Raw genomic sequence first — 21031 nt, 5'->3', positions numbered from 1 at the left:
AAAAGGAAAAAAAAAAAAAAGTGGTTTTGTAATCAAGGCTGTATCTTTTTAAATTAATATCTTCAATAGTATCCTACTTTTATTTATTTATTTTTTTTATTTTTATTTTTTTTAAAGATGACCAGTAAGGGGATCTTAACCCTTGACTTGGTGTTGTCAGCACCATGCTCAGCCAGTGAGCAAACCGGCCATCCCTATATGGGATCCGAACCCGTGGCCTTGGTGTTATCACCACACTCTCCCGAGTGAGCCACAGGCCGACCCCCCTACTTTTATTTTTACACTGTCCTCCTGATAAGGATTATTGTTCATATTCATTCACATGAGGGTACACTGTATTTGACTTTAGGAACTCATGCATGCTTTGCTTATGGGTATTTTTAATTTCTAAGTCTAACAACATTTTGTTTCATAATTAGTATATATACATATGTTCATGTAGTTACCTTCTTAGCCATTTAAACTTTAAAGCTATTTTCTTCTGTGTACATGTGTATGGATTTGTCCAAGTAAATGAATTTTTACTTGAAAGCAGGCAAAGTATTTTTGTTCTTGATTCATTGTTTATTTTTTTATATTTCTCTTTTCATGCTTATGAAATTAAATAATATAATTCAAGCATGATTGGTGTTCTGATTGTTGCCCCGCCTTTTTTTTAAGTTGCCCTCCTTTTCACAAAGGCAGCATCAGTTGTGACTTAGTGGTCCAGAACCCTCTCAATGAGTGCTTCTCTTTGTGCTGCTTTCATATCTTATCCATTCTTTCTTCTTTCTAGAGCAGTGGTACTCATACCATTTCCCCATTATCTTAAGAACAGACTGCTTTGTTTTGCAAACAACACTTATATATATAAATAGACTTCAGCTGTTGAGGAGGACCCCATATGGTTCTGCTTTTGCCTGCCCTCCTCCAGAGGCCCTGGAGGTGAACACAACTATTCTGTGGGAAATCTTTAAAATAACTTTTCTAGAACACCTAAGCGAAGTAGAATTAATGAATGTCATTTCTATATAATGGATTATTTATTCTAGTGACCAGCATTCTTTTAAGAAAAATCAACCATTGTAAATTTCATAAGGTCAAAATGTGTTCATCTTGGATGGACTTAGATTTTATATAGGCTTCCTGAGCAAGTAGACCAGTTAATCTGGATCTTTGTTAAACTGCTGAAATGTATCTTTCTGCCTCAATTCCACCTGCTGTTCAGTATATTCCCTCCTAAAATTGTACGTGACTGCATGGCCCAGTTCACAGTCTTGATTGTACAGTGTGCCAAAAGGCTAGAAAAGATGTGTCATCTCTCCTATTTAGGAACTTGGATATGCAGTCAGTTCTAAGATTCCTTGGTTTGCAACCCTTGTTAACAAGTACCCAATCGTTCCATTACATATCTGACTTCCTTTCTTTCTTTCTTTTTTTTTTTTTTAAAAGATGACCGGTAAGGGGATCTCAACCCTTGGCTTGGTGTTGTCAGCACCACGCTCAGCCAGTGAGCAAACCAGCCATCCCTATATAGGATCCGAACCCGTGGCCTTGGTGTTATCAGCACTGCACTCTACCGAGTGAGCCACGGACCGGCCTCATATCTGATTTCCTTTCAAGCATGTGTTTGTTGCAAAGAAGTTTGTAGATTGAGTTTCTATTTTAGATTAAGAAATTGTAGGTAAGTGAATAATTGACGGGCTCTTTTTAACATCAGATTACTGAAAATCCATAATTACAACATTAATGATGATATAAGATGTAAGGTTTTGGCAACAGAATATTGGTGGTGTGGCATACGCCTCTTGGATGTTATTGCATAAAACTATTCATCAGCCTCTGTCCACCTCTTATTCTGCTTTTCCATTTAACTTCTGTCCTTTAAAAAGTCAATCTTCTTGTTTGTTATTTAGTATAACAGAGGAGAACTGTAATTGTTCGCCACAAAGCCCTTCCAAGAAAGATTTTGAAGGGAAGAGTGGAACAAAAGTCAGTCGTACGTTCAGCTACATTAAGAATAAAATGTCCAGCAGTAAGAAGAGCAAAGTAAGTATTGTCATGGTCATTCCTTGTGTGACCAACTCAACTGATCATGAGTAGATTCCTGTCTCAGCCTGCATACAGCCCAAAACTAATTAAATGGTGGGGAAATAAATGGAGATAAGTTCAATTTAATATATTTAAACATTTTTTATCTAGTTATTTTTTACATGCTCATTATAGGAATCTTCAAAAATTAAAGTAAAAATCACCTGTAATAACTCCACGTAGAGATAAGTACTCTTAACGTTTTGGTTTGTATATTTCTTATCTTTTTTTCCCCCAATATATTTTAAAAAGAAAAGTTTACTTTCATACGCTGGTTCTGTTTCAAATTAGTGGGAAAAAAACTTTCTGCCTCTCACTTCCCCTACATTCTATTCACCTATTCTCTGAAATAGCCTAATATTTGAAGAAAAATAACACTAAGAAAAATAGCGGCAAGAGGTACTACCACTTACTCAGTTTTTACTATATGCTAAGTAAAATTTCATGTTATCTCACTTAATCCTTAACCCCATAAGGGAGGTATTTTCTCCCTTTTCTTGGAGTGAGGTAACTTATCTAAGGGTGTGCCCCTAGTGTGGAAAAGAGGTTCACACCCAGACGCCTTTGGCTTCAGATCCTGTGCTCTCAACTGCAGTGTTTAGATCAGTAAGTCAGGTTTAAAATTCAGTGGAAGGATTTTATGCCAAGATCAGGGAATTGAAACTTTTTATGTTTGGGTTTAGAGAGAAGAAAGATTATCCCACTGAAAATTACAAGAACTTTTAAGACTAATTTAATATGAAGTATTAGACCTATTTCTAATTAGAAACATTTGGAGTATATCCTCTTTAGTGCTTAGGAGATAAATAAAAATATTCAAACTAACATTTTTTATTTGGTAATTTTTCACATGCTTATTATAGGATTCTTCAGAATATAAAAGTAAGAAAATAAAAATAACCTGTAATAACCCCAAACAGAGATAACTACTCTTAGTGTTTTTGTTTCTATATTTCTAATCTTTTTCTTTAATGTACTTTAAAAGGAAGGAATGAAGATAACTTTCTGACACTGATTCTCAGTGCTAAACCAAATCAGTGGGGAAAAACTTTCTGCCTCCCACTCCCCCTCACTCTAATCACCTACCCACATACCCTTCAACAAAATTAATTAACTAATTAATTAAAAAATTGAAATCAGTTAAGGAACTCTTGTAAGGAATCACTGTACAAGAGTACTTCAACAAGTTCATGGAAAGATGCATATTATCTTTTAATTCTATTTTTCTACAAACTTTCTGAAGTACCCTCATATATACGTGTATGTGTCTGTGTTGTATATACATATACATACACACATACAAACATACTTAGAAGTAAGGGAAACAAACACTGAACTCAAGAATATTGTTAAGAATATTATCATAAAAGTGGAACTGTTTCTCCCCCACAAAACAAAGTGCACCAAGACTCTCAGGCCCTCAAGTGTGCACATTCTAGCTGTATTTTACAAAGCACAGAGTAGAATGCTTCAAGTCACGTAACTTCTTGTAGTCTGACTTCCAGCAAGTAGTAGTCATCATTTCATGCTTACTCTTAAACAAAATCTGTTACTAAACAGTACATAGTTTTTTCTCTTTCTTTTCTTTTTTTTTTTTTTTTTTTTTTTTTTTTACTTTTTTAATCTCAAAGGACTAGAGTTAGTTAGGAGCGGGGTGAGGAGAATAGAAGGTGATTTTGTTAGAATGAAATCTGTCATCACTGGCAGAAACTGTTGAAGTATCAGTTGACATCTGGCCTCTGATCATCTCCTTTGTCAAAATGACAACACTTTTAACACTCTTTTGCAGTTGAGATTGGTTCCTCTTTCAGACTTGTCTTGAAGATTTGATCTTTTGGGGCTGTGCTCTGTCTAGCAATGGAACAAAAAATTGCAAATCCATAACCCTGTCCAGTCTATTTTCCATTTTCTGGTGTTTAGAGTGTCCCAGTGGCCAAGTATGTTAAGAAGTCACTTTTCACAGTTGTTATTAGCTAACTTTTAAATAAGATTGTTAGGGAATCTCCTATAGAACAGCTTGGCTTTTGTCAGTGTAGCAAAAGATAATAAGAAATAGAGGAAACAGTGAAGCAATATGTTTTGTGTGAAGTTATATTAAATACCCTGTGTTAATATGCAGTGCTACATGTATGGTACTACTGAAGATACACTTTAGATTACTTTGTGATTTTTGACCAAGGGGATGATGAGAGGCATGAGGTCAACTGAGGCTGCCATCTACAGTAGAGCTTTACCATACAGAAGTGTTTTATTTTTCCAAACAATAATGCAAAAATAAATGAATATTAAATTTTCTTAGTGCGATGATGCTAACTCTACTCTTTTTCTTAACTAGTGAATAATGTTACTTCTCCATAATGTTAAAAACTTGAAAGTGCTATGATAGATATTAACACCGATTTTTCTACAAAAATGATAAATTCTCACTTCTTTTAAACAATTTTAAAAATAGATGCTATGAGAGACCATCTGATCTACTTGTTTTATTAGTCTACTGTACAATGTAGCCATGCCTACTTCTTTTAAAGGAAAAATTTAAGCATTTACTGACTATTATATCAAAATGCCACCTATAATTCTTAGCAAAGTGTCTAAGAGTGGTTTGGAAATTTCTGCTTTCCTTATGCGTGATAGATGTATTTATATGAAAATACCTTATAAGTTACTAACCTAGATATATCACATTAAGTGTATTCAGTGTTGATCTTAAACATTTCTTAAACAATGTTCAGAGGAGCCAAAAGTAAGCCACTAGGCAGCAAATTCCTCACATGTTGGGTAACATATTTTGCCTGTAGCACACTGGTTTTATATACATAAATTTAAGAAATTGAGTTGCTGATTCTTCATGTGTCCTTTTGAGAATTATCAATATCTGGCATAAGGTATTAGACACTGTACTGAATGTTTTTGTGAAAGAGGTGCTAAACAGGAAGCGTAACAGGAAGACTGGAAGTTTCTGCTTTTGTCTTAGTAACTTTGACAGATAGAACTGTTTCCTGCTAAGTAAGTTTGCTTGTTAAAGAGTATTTAAACACTCATGCATAATATTCAACTTAGTAAAGAGAGTGGAGTGACCCTTTTAAAACCATTCTCTCACACTGGTTTTCTTTTTTCTGCTAAGTTTTCCTCTTTGCAACAACTAGGAGATGGTTAGAAATGTTTTAGATAAATTCTTAATCTAATTTGAAGTAGGTATTTTGGTGCCCAAGGGTTAAATTCCTGCACACCTGCTAATACACTAACATGACTTTATAACTAGACAGTCAGCTCCAACTCCTAGTTCTTGTGCTCTGTGTAAAAAAAAAAAAAAAGCTATACCCATCAGCCTTTCCAAGGTGCCTGCTACAGTAGGGTGGTGCTTGCAGAGGCGTAAGTCAATGTTAAATATAATTTTCTCTCTCGTTCCTTCTTTGATTAAAGATCTACAACATGACAGCTGTTTAATCACATCATGTTTTCACAGTTGTCTAGAGTGTCTCTGATTTTTTAAAAATTGTGGTTACTTGTCTAAAAGTAGGTCTAGAAAAATAAAAAATCATTTTCTTTCATAGTATCCTAGTGCAGTTGTTACCTTCATCTTTCCCTTCTAAATACTGTTAGCTTCTGTTTCTCCAGCACAGTTACAGCATTTTGGCAGTTTAACATGAAAAAGTCAAACTTCAGAAAACAACTAGTCACCCCTTTACCACAGACAACTTCACTAAAAAGTTTTCTTATGAAACTCATTGCTTTCTATAAAATGAGTCTGTTTTAAATAGATGAGTTCCTTAACGAAATTTCTAGTATTAAAAACTTGGCTTTCATCCTTGCCAGACTTCCCATATTACAACTTGAGAACTATCCACACACATTGTATTTTGGGAAATTAGTTTTGTTTCCTTTCCTATGTCCTTTGTAACTAGGGTGGTTGACTTTACCAGCAGCATTCAAATAGTTAAGATTGTCTGAAGGAAACAAGCAGCCTCAGCCCTCCCTCCTTCCCTTTCTCAACCAGTCTCTGGCTTCCTCTTACTGTTTGGCTAATGGCAGCTCAAAGCAGCTGAGCTTTGCCTTGGCGGCATGAGCCCCTCCTTCCGTGAGAGCACATTTCCTGGCATGGGGGTCGAATCATGTCGGTAAAATGGGGTCGGTTTCATGAATTACCCCTCATAACAGTGGGATTCATGGGATCAAAACATGGGGAGGTAAGAGCCTGACTTCTTTAAAGCACTAATTTCTAATAAGTACAGAAGGAGACAGTAGAGTTTATCATTTTGTTTTGTTTTTATCGTTGGAAGAACTAGTTTGGATTATTGCAAAGGATGAGAAAAATATTATTTATTCACATTCAAAGACCTTTGCCAGACCTGTGAGAATAAGCTCGTTGCCAGATTTTGCTAAACTATTGGAGCATGCATTAGCTTTCTTGAGAAAAAAATCAGATGCTTTTCAGTTTGACATTTTGTGCATGGAAGCCTTTAGCAAAATTTAGTTAAAGAAATTATTTGAAAAAACTCAAATTTTGTTATTGATTTTTATTAGTTTTACGTATTTAGCAGTAGCTAATGTTCACTCAGAACAATTTCCTGTTTTGTAAAGTGAAGTCGTTTGTTTTTTCTCCCTTCCTCTCTTGTTTTTTATAGTTCGAAAGTGTAGCAGTTCGCCTCTTAGACTTTCGTTACATGTATTCTACTAACAGGACTTCACATGAATCATAGTTTTAGCAAATATTTGCCATTTCAATATAGTAGATGGCTTCTGAACAGAAAATCAGAAGACCTGGGTTCTAATTTTGACTGTGCTGATCATTTGCTGAGTGCCCTTTGGCAAGTCGGTGGACCTCTCCAGCCCTTGGCAGTATAGTGTAGTAAATGAGAGCTGAGCTTTAGAGTCTGCCAGATCTGAATCTTAATTCCATCTTGGGCAAATATTGGTATGTGGCCTCAAATACATTATTACACATCTCTAATTCTCAGTCTCTCCAAATGTAAAATGGAGATAGTAACTAGTTCTTAATTCATTAGGCTGTTGTGAAAATACATGTAAATTGTTTATTACAGTGCTTGGCACATAGTAACTTCAGAATTTTAGCTGTTATTTATTATCTTTATCCTCTTAATTGTAAAATGGGAAACATAATGCCCATCCAGCCCACTTCAGAATTTTTTAATCAGATGAAGTAATGTAGGAAGAAGTCATTGATTCAAAATATAAGGCATTCTGTAGTTGTTGTGATCACTAATTTTGTGGTATCTATTTTCTAGGAATTTTTTTAGATTATAACAATTGTATGTGGCAATAAGTGAAATTCCTATTTCTGTGAATTGTGGTCCTTTGTAGTCTAGTGGGTTTGAAAGGAAATTATTCCATTCATACTGATTAGCCAGCCGAGTGTTCTGCTGAACAATGCTTCTAAAGGACCTTTTATGGAGAGCTTGGTTATATACCCCAGTGGTCCTAGCCGACAAAGGTTAGTGTCCACCTGAAATGTCCCTGACTACTTGAGATATTTTATTAAGGTTCTAGCAGTCATCAGTATTCAAGCTTTAAATTTCTTTCCATTCCTCTTCACAACTGTATAAGCTTTTATAACAACTCCTGTAGATTGAGGCTTGATGTCATATGAAAGTCCTCTGTGTCAGTCAGTCTTTAAAGCATTTCTGACATTCCTGTATTGATCTTGAGGTGATACAGCCAGGGTAGTCTGGTGCTCAGAGCTTCTGACTCCAGTCCCATCCCTGCCCCCAACCCAATCTTATCTCTCCTTTACCAGTGTCCACTGAGCTTTGTCCCTGGCCCAGTTGTGGTCTGCTTAGTCAGCAGAAAGCTCCTCGTGCAGTGGCTGGATGCATAGTAAACATAAGAAATATCCATTTCCTGGTCCCTCTCGACAGGTGAGACAAGACCACAGGAAAAGAAGGGAGCTTCGCAAGAGAGATCAGAGAGCAAGTCGTAGGAAGCCTTGTCTCTAAACTAGAGACACTCTGCCTACTTTTCCTATCTTCCTGTGCTCCTGGGTCCTCAGGGCAGAGGAGAGAGTGACTAGGCCTTGGGACTTACTTTCTCTGGGATCCCATTTTCATAAAGGAAGCGACTCCTTTTGGTAACTAGCTTGAGAAGACAAACAAGGTGGTTTTGGGAACATTATTAATGAGGCTTCTTCCTCTCCTCTGTCTTGTACCTCCTTTCCACCTTGCTCTGCCCATTGTCCTTTTGCTACTCCCCAGTTTCTTTTATCCTCCCTCCTCAAATCAAAATTTCCTTTCCCTCACTGCAAGCAACGTATTTCTACATTGGGTTAGGAGAGTAATAAGCTAATGAAGTTCATTGTCAGTGAGTTATGAACATTTATTTTAGTAACTGTTGCTGCTATTTTGTGCTCACTAAGTGCCAGGTACTGTGCAAAAAGCTTCATGTGTATTGTCTCACCAAATTCTTTTTGAAAAGCCATATGGGATGGGTTCCTTTGTTGTTATTCCCATTTTACAAATGAGAAAACTGAGGCTCAGAGAAATAACTTGCCCAAGGTCACACCATTAGTAAGTAGCAGTAATAGAATCAAGATTTGAAACCAGGTCTGACTCCATTGTTCATATTCTTAGCCAGTGTGTGGTTTTCCACCTTCTCCTCTCATCAACCTCCTCCCAGTTTGAAAATTAGGCCAAAGTTAACATCCATAAACCTTGAAATTCTAATTAATAAAAACTGAAAATGTATATGTAGGGTATATTTAATATTTCTGGCTAGAGTAAGAGAGGAAACATCATAGACACCCCCTTGTTTAGGGATGTGCGACTGGGGTGAGAAAGATAGGAGCTTCAGAGTAACTTTTCGAGCACAAATTATCTTTCCTGTCCCTCAAGCTGATCCCAGATTTGCTACTCTCCTTTCTTCTCCCTTCCTAAAGCTGGCCCTAGACTCATTACTTTTTTCCTATGTGGGCTGTGCTGTGGCTAACTAAGGAGACTCCTCCTGCCCCTGTACCAGAAGCTTTTTTCCAGAGTTAGTCCTTGGGCATTGTCTATCACTGAATAAGCCACTGCCAGAACCGTTCAACTCATGCAGCTTTCGTATGATTTTTCCTATGTAACTTGTATGTATGCAACTTAAAAAAATTTTGCTCAGAACATTGTTTCTCACTTTTGTCCAAAACCCTCACCCACCACTGTTGACCACATGACAAATGGGTGCCTAGGTAAGGCGAAGGCCTTCCAGTGTTCAATTGACTGTTGATTCTTTTCTTTGGCAGGAAAAGGAAAAAGAGAAAGATAAAATTAAGGAGAAGGAGAAAGATTCTAAAGAGAAGGAGAAAGACAAGAAGACTCTCAACGGGCACACTTTCACTTCCATTCCTGTTGTGGGTCCCATCAGCTGTAGCCAGTGCATGAAGCCTTTCACCAGCAAAGATGCCTACACTTGTGCAAGTAAGAGACACTCCTATTCCTCTTGTAACGTGGAACTGTGTGGGCTCGGAAGGCTCCTTTCTAGTTTCGTGTCCCTCCCACTCCTTATCTGTTCCTCATTTATGTGGAGAAGTAGCCCTTTTTATATCCTTTTTAACATCATTGGAGAAATAAATTCTGGGTGTATAACATCTAGCCTATATATTTTTCAAACAGTCCCAATTTCAAATACAGTCATCCCGTGGTATCCATGGGGGAATTGATTCCAGGACCTCTGTAGATATTAAAGTCTGTGGATGCTTAAGTACCTTATATAAAGCAATGTGTTTGTGTGCAACCTACACACATCCTCCTATATATGTTATTTTATTTATTTACTTTTTGGTGGCTGGCCAGTATGAGGATCTGAACCCTTGACCTTAGTGTTATAACCTCCTGTATGCTTTAAATCATCTCTAGATGTACTTACAATACCGTATACAATATAAATGCTATGTAAATAGATGTTGTATTGTACTTGTTCTTTACTTGTATTATTTTTTATTGTTGCATTGTTATTGGTTTTTTCCCCCCACAAATATTTTTTGATTTGAATCAAAAAATTGATTTGAATTGATTTAATTGGTTTGAATCCACTGATGCGGAACCCAAGGATATGGAAGGCCAACTCTGTTCTGTCCTGTTGTCCCTAAACCACTCCCTATTCCAAAGTCTGTGTGAGCGTTACAACTATTTGTAGCCTCAAACCCTGAAGCTACCCAGCAGTGCCTTGTTAGATCACATGTGCTCATTTTTTATTCTAGTACTTTGGTATGTGCTTCAGCCATTTACCACCAGTCAGTAGTGGTGACTGCTGAGGGAGAGGACCTGCATGTGCAGGGATGTTCCATATTGACCTGTTGCTGACCTGCTTAAAACCACCTAAAGCCAAGTCTGTTAACTGAGCATGGGCCTGTTTTTGACAAAAGAAACTCAGACAGGAATCGGTTAACTTTTTCTGTACAGGACCAGATAACAAATATCTTAGGCTTTATGGGCCATACGATCTCTCACAACTACTGAACTGCAGTTGCTGTGCAAAAGCAGCCTTAGATAATGCATAAACCAATGAGTATGGCTGGGTTCCAAGAAAACTTCATTTATGGACACTGAAATTTGAATTTCATAAAATCTTTGTGTATCATGTAATGTTCATCTTTATAAATTTTTCAAAACCATTTCAAATGCAAAAACAGGCCATAGATTTGGCCTGTAGGCCTAGTTTGTAAACTCTTGCTATAAGGCAGTACATCTCAAAGTGTTGTTGTGGCACACATACAAAGTAGTGATAATTGTAGAACACAGCAAGGTAAATCAAAGAGGCTGTTTGTGGTCAGAGGTCACCATTCTGGAGATCCAACCACCCCAGGCTCAGCCCGGTCACCTAGAAGGCTGAGGTGATTAGCATCATGTTATAACTGTAGCCAGTTCAGACAAAATAGTGACTAATTCAGACTCCAACGAGCAAGTCTCAGATGACTGTGATGTCACGACATCTTGTTTTCAGTCATTTGTGTTGAGTATCCCAAGTAATTTGTTACTAAAAAATATTTAACTTATTGAAATTTTTTAAAGGTTATTTAGGCAGATTCAAAGTCACTGCAATAATAATTTCCACTCACTTCCTTTCTTGATTTAAAGAGGAGGAATGGAGTTAAAGCTAGCACATAACCCGCAGCATGTCTTATCTATGCTACAGCTTCTGTGACTTCATTAAATGACTGCCTTTGTCACTCATACTCTTGTAAAGTGATCTTTGTGGATATGTTATATCCCCCAAATAGTCTGCAACCCTATTTGTCTTACTGTCCTATTTTTAGAACGAACAAAAAACCATGGGAGCTCTAATCTCAATCTTTATGCATCCCCACGGACAGAGATCACACACATTAATGTCATCCTTCATATGTGATTTACCAGAAAATTAAGAATTACTATCGCATACTAATAAGTTTCATGTGGCCTCTAGGAAGCAAGAGACTATCACTGTTCACTATCTCCACCAATGTTTTTATTTTGGACCCAGGTTTAATAGTACCCTTTCCTAGGACACCAGTTGAATGTTCACTGTTTAGTTTTTTAGCCACTGGGCATAGTTAGCTTCTCAGTATTGGGATAACTTGGTTGCCTAAAGCAGTAGTCACCAAGCACTTTTTAGCTTATTTATTTATCATTAAGACATTATTAGCATACTCACACAGGATATATATTTTTAACGTAAGTCATGTGAGTCCTACTATGCTTACAAAGAGTTCATTCTAAGAATAAGAGAAGTTTCAGATTTGCCATTTTTTTGTTTTCTGACTTAGTTACTAGTATGATTAGTATTGCCTTTGATTCATGGCTTCTTTGAAGGAATTAGTAAAACTCTTTTTCATTTTGTTTTAGTCGAAACCAGGTAATATAATCCATAAGCCCACTTAATTTGGGCACTTATGTATTTCCATTCATCACAATATACTGAATGTAAAAAATGTGAAAAGGTGCCACTATTACACATCCCTGCCCACCCCCCAAGTGAGAACACCCTTCCTCCCACCAGAATCCGCTAGTATCATAAAGTGAAGCTGTCTAACAAAGACTGGGTGAGGCACCAGTATATCAATCTATATATATATTAGCTCCATTTCTCTTTTAAGTTAAAAAGTCAATTTAAATAACAGCTGTAAAATTTCCCTTCTGTATTCCAAGGGATCATTTTGCACATCTCCCCTGTAAAGTGTCTGTTCTTCATTTGGGGAGCACTGACCTCAGAAAAACAGGAAGTGTATATTGGCAGTATGAAATTGATAATTCAAGGAACTTCATCAGTAAAGCAAACTGGACACCTGCTTTTTGCTATAAAACAAAAATGCTGGATAAAATAATTTTTTAAAGAAATAAATGCTCAGCTGAACCTGCCAAAAGGAAAATGCTTGAGGAAACTCAAAATCAGAGCTGTAAATAGCATCCCCTCAATTGAGGAGAGGACAGGTGGGCTCAGGATATATAGTGGGAACTGGAACTGATACCCTTAAATAAAACAATTGCTTTAAACACTGTAACATACATGATGAAGGACCTACAAAAATTTCACCCACGGGCTTTCAGAAGCAGCAAGGAAACTTGTAAGCTTCCCAGGACCCTGAGTGAGAACGGGCATCACGCATGAATCTGGGGTCCAAATTTACACCATTCATATGTGCTGGAACCCCAAGCTAAGAAGTTTTCACAAGAGGTTTAGTGAAATCCCAGTTTAGGAATGATGAGACCTTGAGGAACCCTGGCTGAAGCAAATACAGAATAGGGTCACTTTGATAAGACAGTATACCCAGAGTCCACCATAGAAGGGAAGAAAAAGCCCTGTGAAGCTGAGCTTACCATATAAAATACAGAGGCACCACATAAGGAAGTAAGCCACCATGAAGATGAGTTAGGAGATACACAGGCAAGATAAGATGTTGAAAATTACTAAAAGGTTAAATAAATAGCATCCATAGTGGAAGAACAGGACATAACTAAGCAGTAGATTCGAAAAATAACCAAATGAAACTTGAAGAATAGAAATAGTCATTGAAGGGTCTTCATGGAGATTTTTCAAATATTTCAGCGTTCTGTATCATCACATATTTTTCAGATCTATATTTGTTTATGAAGGAGGAAAACGGCTTCCACTCCGTTGTCTGCTTTGATTTTAAAGGGAGAGCTCGGTAAATAGTCTATGAAACCTTGATGACTTCACACTGTATTTATTTTTTACATTTAACTATCAATAAATGCTTGAGTCCCTGATCTTAAGTGAAGTCATTTAGCAAAGATCATTTGCCTGAATTCCGCAAGCTTCTGTGTTTGGTATTGTGATTCATTCAAAAGCAGTTAGTCAACAAATATTTATTGAGTACTGATATGTGCCAGGCACCTTTCTTGAGTTGTTTACACAGTGGCTTATAAAAAGAGTTCTTTAAATGTAATCTTTGGTACTTACTCATTGTAACATTATTCATAATGTGGAATAACTGAAAGTAACCTAACTATTCCTTAATAAAATGTAGGGCCAATACTAAAAAGAATACTGTAGGTCAAGGGTTGCCAAACTTATTCTGAGTGTGACTAATAGTATGTCAGACCTTGTAGCCTATCAGGTCTTTGTCATGACTGCTTGACTTTGCCTTCAAAGCATGAAAGCAATCACAGACAATACATAAAAAATGAACGTGGCTGTGTTCCAGTGCAAGTTTATTTACAAAAATAGTCTATGGGCTGAATTTGGCCCACAGACCGTGGTTTGCCAACTCCTGGGTTACATCTACAGATACACACAAGCTCTCCAAGATACTTTGATACGTTGAAAAGGCAATAAATAGAACAGCATGTATAGCAGGATCCCAATTTATAGAAGACAAGTTAATAGTAATTCTTTCTACAGATATACAAAAATATCTGAGAGGATATATACCAAACAGTTAATAAACCAAAGAAAGAGAGCTTAGGAGAGGAGATGTTGAAGGGGACTTTTTATTTTATACTTTTGTGGTGATTGAATTTTTTTTTTTTTTTTTGTCTTTTTCATGACTGGTAAGGGGATCGCAACCCTTTGGTGTGGTGCCACCCACACCGCGCTCAGCCAGTGAGCGCACCGGCCATCCCTATATAGGATCCAAACCCACGGCGGGAGCGTCGCTGCGCTCCCAGCGCCACACTCTCCCGAGTGCGCCACAGGGCTGGCCGGGTGATTGAATTTTTTAAGAATGTACTTATATACTATTTGTATGAGTGCAAACAAAATGTAAATATTTGGACCACTGATCGTTTCGAAGGTTTTTCTGGGTGTTTGTCAGCTGGTCTCTGACCAGCAAAATGTGTTGGTATTTAATTCACGAACTTAATGGACAAAGCAAAATTAGTACTGGAAAAAAAGTCAGATTGTCATTAACAATGATAACACCAGCTTGAATAAGAAGTAGTATAGTTGACCTCCCAACTCTCAGTTCTGAATTGTAGTGTGAAATATTATCAGGAGGTTTAGAAGTGAAAGTTATAGAAAATCTCTTTGAAGACCCAAAGAATCTTTTCCTTGTGCTATAGGGAACAATATGTTTAAGAACCATTGGTTGGTTTGTAGTTACAGTGAATGGATGTGTCTTTCCATGACTAGCTTCAGACAACTTTACAATTTTAAGTTCAGGTTGGAAGAAGTTGTATAATATATGTCGGTGTATACTTAGTCTTGTATTGCCATTGGTTTGTGTATGTACATGATTTCTAGGTTAAAATATTGAACTTTGCCCTCTTTGTATCAAGTCTTAGTCTACCTTAGACTACAGTGACTCAGTTAAACCTGCTACTGGCATCGAATTGATTTGTCAGATAACAAGAATATCCACTATAAGAGAATGCATGTCTTTTTTTTTTTTTTGTCTTTTGTCTTTTTTCCGTGTCCGGCAACGGATCGCAACCCTCAGTGTTGCCCCCGTACCGGGCCGGGGACCGGCAACGGGATCGCAAGCCTCGGTGTTGCTCCCGCGCCTCGCTCAGCCAGTGAGCGGGAGCCGGTCTGCATGTGGGATCCGAACCCTCGGACGGGAGCGCCGCCGCGCTTCCCAAGCGGCGCACTATCCAGTGCGCCACCGGGCCGGCCCCTAGAATGCATGTCTTTTAACCACAGGCATCCTAAGCCCATTTTTGTTTTCTTGGTATCTCTTCTCCTTAAACATAATAGAAGTTCTCATTTGCTGGACTCCCTAGGTCATGAAGCATACGTAAGCGAGAGCACCATGGATTGTTGGACTGCTTATGCTGTCGGTGTTGTATGTGCTAAAACCCCCCCGGAGAGGGGGGATCTGGGATACCACTTAGAAACTTCCATTGCCCAGGGATACCAGAGCAACCCATGGGGAATCACTTGTGTAATGTCTGGTACCAATTAGAAAAAACTACATAAAAGAGGTTTGAGACCTAGAGTCTTAAATTCTCAGCTACATGTTTGTATAGTAATTAAATAGTTTAATAGTTAGGATGGTGGTTTTCAAGATGTCTGGTGTTCACAAGTTCCACAGACTTTTGAATTTATATATATTTAAAACTAATTTTAAACTTGCATAGAAAACATACATTCTTAAAGGTGTCATTACGAAATTTTAACATCAACATTAACTTTGACTATCAGCCTACCTATTCATATGTATTTTTCCTTTTATTTGTAATTAATTGATTACAGATTGCAAGGCAAGCCATTAAGAAGAAAAGTGCTAATATTTGTACTTATCTAGGTCAATGAACCTGTTCTCTATATTATGTACTCAAAACTAAATACAAAATAAATTAGATCTAGAGGTAGATATGTGAATTGCAAGTATCCTTATGTACCTCTGATTTCACGTGTTTGGGTCTGTTAAAACAGCTTCATTGTTCTCACTGACTGACTTTAAAAGTAAATATTAAAATTGTAATTCAAAATACATCTGTACTAAATATTTTACATATTTGATGGCATACAATATAACAATATTTTATTTCATTTAAGACTTTCTAAAAGAAAACCAGTGAAATAGTGGATTGGCTACAGGTTTTATGCTAATAGTGCTTATAATAAGTGGAATGGGACTTTTTTGGTTGAACCCGTATATTTTAATATTAAGTTACCCAAGGAATCTTCTTCTGGAAGCACATTATTTCACGAAGTCAGGTGTGTCATCACTAGAGTTTTTTCTATTTGCAATGTCTGTCTGAGAGAGGAGTATCATAATGTCCTTTGCCAGTGGTTCTTTGATTTGTGGTATTAGCTTGATGTAGGCAAATGTCAGAGTTCATCTTAGTTCTTCCTGCTTGGCAAAAACAAGGAGAAGGTTAACATTTTTGAAGTTTAAACTGAAAAGAATCAAGAATGAATATGTTTTGTAATGATGAATATGCCAACTATCCTGATTTGATCATCATGTATTGTACACAGGTGCTGATAATCAACTCTGTACCTCACACATATGTATAATCAATTGTTTCCATAAAAAATAAAATTAAAAAATAAACTGAAAAGAATCAGACAGCAAAAGGGAACAGTTTAATTACCCTAATATATACCTAAGATTCAAAAATACATTTTTAATTTACATACCACCTCTCACAGCATTGGAGCCCAGTGGTTCACCTACAGCTTTCTACCCTGCTCCAGAGTAGTGTTAAAACAGTCTCAACATTTGGTGGTGGTATTAAGGTTTTGTGTATGGCAGTGTAAAGCCTGGCTCTTATAAGAACAAGTGGGGGGCAGGGGAGGGAATCAAGGCTTGAAAATAAAGGAACAGTGTGTAGTCATCTTCCCAAAGGAATAAAAGTAATTGGCTGATTCTCCCTGGATTCCCAAAGAACAGAGCCGGCAGTGCATGTTTGTATGTATGAAGCCTCATCTGTTATCTTGGCAGGAAGTGGAAAATCTGAGTAATTTGGGGACTCAGAATCTTTTGTCACTTCCCTCCATCCTTTCTCATGTTCAGGATCTTCCCAGGAGTCTCAGGAAATATAGCTCCTCTGCAGTTGGTCATTTACCTCCTAGGAAACCATCATGCTCTTGGAAGAAAGTAGCTTCCCTTTTTGGATTAACATAACCCTGTTTTGCTGACCCTTCGATGGAGCTTTACACCTCAGGCTGTTGCTCAGTCAGGTTTTGACCTGTGGTTTAGAAAGATCAGCCATATAGTCCATCATGATGATATGTTATGATGGTTTATATTGCTTGCTCCTGTCTTCCAGATGTCTTTAGCCACTTTAATATATTCATCTTCATGCAAATACTAAGATTTAACAGGATGAAGTGCTTTAGAACAAATCTCTGACTCCACCTGATTATACCTGGACCAGTCTGGGATAATAAGTGTGAAAACTGAGTCCCTTATGTGGATTCATGTGGAAATGCTCATGATCACAGACACTAGAAATAGCAAGCAGCAAAGCATCCATATAGTTCCCTTGCAGTCTACTCTTGGATTTAAAAAAAAAAGGTGGAAGCAAAGCCTCTGGGCAGCCCTATTTCAAAGTAATTTAGGAGAAACCTGCTTTTTTCCTCAACCAAAACTCTATTCCTGCTTTAGGGTTAGAGGACTTTAATGGAAGAAAAGAGAGGAGTATGTTTCCATTTCTGACTTCTTTATTATGTAAAGCTGTCCTTGAATTATTATTATTAGTTTATTATGTAAAGCTGTTCTTTTCAGCTGCCACAAATAATTTGGTCTTTAGAAAGCTTGGTGGAGTCCTTCAGGTTTTTGGATCTTGCCAGTGGTTCAGTTTTGTTTGCTTTAAGCAGATGTAAAATGATATTGAGGTTATTGTTAATTTATTTTCTGTTGTGTTAGCAGCTTCTGTGTACTTTTGTGGTAGGTTGTTTCTCTTAACTAAAAAAATAAACAAGTAGATGAGCTGCAATCTAAGTAGGAAACATAAGAATTTAGAATATGTATAATGGTTGGATTTTGCTTTGGATTTTATCAGGAAAAGAAGATCTCTAGATAGATAGTTGTCCGGTGGTTAGAGTTCATTGCTTGTATGAGATAGTAAAATACATGAAAGGAAGCTTGTTATTTAGGGAAAAGGAAGGTGAAAGAAGAGCCTATAAGCAATAATGTCAGTTCTTATTCAAGCAGAACGCTTTCATTTTGTTCCATTTTGTTTACCAGTGTTCTTATGAAAACTGCTGTTAGGAGCACTTCAGTTAAGGTGATTTGACTCTTTTTTGTGGCTTTCCTCTTGTATTGTACATTAGCACTGTGGTTATTACACTAGCTACTAAGAACATCTCACATGCCTTTTGCATATGAGCACTCAGTGCAGACCAGGCAATGTCTCACATTCCCTAAAGATTTTAAACAAGTTGCAGAAAGAATTTTGGAGCACATTCTTGTAAATTGCTCATAGTTAAGTCTTTTTTTTGTTTTCTTGAAATGACAGGAGGAAGTTGCATATTTCTTTCCTTAAAGGTAATTCTTCAACCTGTATCCTTAGGAAGGATCAGATCATTTTCCCTGGGTAGATTTGGTTCCTCAGATCTGTTCCTAGTGGGCAGAACAATCAGAACTCTTCATAATATTCCCTAATGATGATCAATGGACTGACGTATCAGAAGACCCCTTTCTTCAGAGCTCAGCTACATAAAATTCTGCTCACGAAGGTGAATCTTTACTTTAGTAGGCAGTCTTTTAATATTCTGTAATTTCAGTTCAGTTTGGCATGGCCACTCCTCATATCCTTCTATAAAGCTGATTTCTTTAAGCTAGTGTCCTTAATAATTTGTTTTCTTTTCCTTCTGCTGGAAGAGAAAGAATGCATAGTGTATGACGGTTCACCAAATATCTGTGGTGGTTGGTAGCAGGGGTTTAGAAAAAAATGCAGCAACACATAGATGATAGTTCCCAGTCATGTGGGTTTTGCTTCATTTTCTTTTGTTTGATGCCTCCTTGCAGCAAAAAAGAAGTTGAAGCTGTTTGCTTTTAAGTTCAGAGGAATCTAATTAGGGGTCCACTCTGTTCCCATAAACCACTGTGCTGAGACCTTTTTGAGGAATTTTGAAAAATGAAAGCATATTGCTTACTGTTATTAGGAAATCTTTTAAATAAATAAATAAAAGGCCAGATAACTCTTCTTTGATCTTCCTAATAACATGGTATGGTTTGTGGTAGAGAGTTTGAAAATGTATTAGATTTGTCTTCGATTCTTTCTTGTGTTCTTGGTAATCATCTGTTTTCCAAAACAGAGAATAAGGTTTTAATATCATGACTTTGGCTGATGTCAGTGGGCCTGAAGTTTCTAAATCACCCAAGCACAACACTAAAAACATTGCTGCGAACTGAGTCCATGACAACTTGGTAATAAGTTGAGTGTTTTTCAAGTAGGTACTTCAGCGTTTTAAACAGATGTCCATGCAAACTATTTATCACTGAGACTCATGACTATAACACAGAGCATATTAAAATTTCAGCTGGGTTGTGGGTTTGGGATCATGTCTTAGTTAATTTAAAAGATAATTCTAACTGATGAATTATATAAGCAGAAGTTACACTTAAAATGTGCTTCTAGTAAAGAACTTTCCACAATAAATTTACTTTTTCAATTATCTCAAATACTGGCTTGAGAAATTGAATATTTCTGAAGTCTATTTAAAAGTGATATAGTGCCACTCCCTTGAAAATTGCCATTGCTTAATTCTCTGTAGGGTGTTGGAACTGGTTGGGAAGAAAGGAACCAGGGAGAGGACAACTTGGAAACAAGTTCTGTCCATAATGTGCTAGTCGGTCACTTTTGCAGATCATAGTTAGTGGCAAGCTGTCAAGCAAATCTACCACCTCCTGTGTTGCCCACAGATGCCTAAAATATTATAGATTTTCAATAAAGCAAAGGAAAAAAATGAACTTTTGTAACTGCAATATAAGACAATAAAGTCGAAAATTGTTTTTAATTTATCACAAATCTGATAAATTTATTTTTTTTCAAAGGATAGAAAATGTTTATAAGGAAATCCAATGAACTTTGAAGGATATGAGAGTTTAATACACTTTTTTTCATTTTGAAAAATATTAGTACAAACTATTATACATGGATAACTTAACAAGCACCCATGTACCCATCACTGAAAATGAAAAAATAGTAACATTTTATCATATTGCTTTGGATTATTTCTCATTTTTTAAGGAATCATTATAGTTAAAGTTGAATTCCCCTATGTTTCCCTGCCTCATTTTTCCTCCTTCCTCCCCAAGGACAAGCACTATCTTGAATTCAGTGTATATGTAGTCCATGTTTTATAATTTCATCTCTTTAATTTTTTTGTTTTTAGTTTACATAAGTGGTACCATATGGTACATCTAATTTTGTAATTTGCTTTATTCTCCTCAACATTGCATTTTGGGGATTCAGCATGTTGAAGCACGTACATCTACTGATCATTGACTGTTAACTCTTTATTTTATATGAATGTATCAAATCTTTTCCACTGCTTAGTCATTTGGGTTATTTCCATCCGATTTCTGTGTATTACAAGCAATGCTACAAGGGACATCCTTATGTGCGTGTGAGTCACTCAGCTTTATTCCAAGAAGGGCTAATTCATAAAGTGGACACATTTTCAATTTTATTAGATGTTGCTAAATTATCTCCAAAGTGGGTATATCAGTTTCTGGCTCCATCAGCAAATGATGAAAGTTTCTGCATCACCATATCCTCACCTGTACCTAGAATTGGCAGACATACTTTGGCCAGTCTGGTCAGGTGTGAAATGGTATTTCTTTGTTGTCTTAGTTTGCATTTCTCTGATTTCTAGAGACTGAGCACCATTTTATGTTGTTAGTGAGTTGCCTGTTTATAGTCTTTGTGTAGTTTTTCTGGTGAGTTGTTTGTCTTGTTTTTATTGTTTTATGAGGAGCTTTAAATATTCCAATGATACTCTTATGTGCACTAGTGCTACATTTCACTTCAGAATATGTGGCTTTCCTTGTCCTTTACATGGATCATTAGTTGTTTTTTTTTTTTTCCTTTTTGAGACCGGCCGCACCGCGCTCAGCCAGTGAGCACTGTGAGCG

At 36.9% G+C, this 21031-nt stretch overlaps 1 protein-coding gene across 1 annotated transcript in view; it reads left to right on the top strand.

Moving 5' to 3' along the window:
* AKAP13 (A kinase (PRKA) anchor protein 13) overlaps positions 1 to 21031 on the top strand; it is a 209339-nt gene that overhangs the window by 147107 nt on the left and 41201 nt on the right. The window contains exons 15-16 of the mRNA XM_008570017.1: positions 1896 to 2028; positions 9302 to 9476. Coding sequence (XP_008568239.1) covers positions 1896 to 2028; positions 9302 to 9476 — 308 coding nt within the window. The remainder of the gene's footprint in view (positions 1 to 1895; positions 2029 to 9301; positions 9477 to 21031) is intronic.

Source organism: Galeopterus variegatus, unplaced genomic scaffold, assembly GCF_000696425.1.
Source record: "Galeopterus variegatus unplaced genomic scaffold, G_variegatus-3.0.2 Scaffold556, whole genome shotgun sequence".
NCBI lineage: Eukaryota > Metazoa > Chordata > Mammalia > Dermoptera > Cynocephalidae > Galeopterus > Galeopterus variegatus.
The sequence above is the reverse complement of the archived record's forward strand: the minus strand, read 5'-3'. Positions and strand labels throughout refer to the sequence as shown.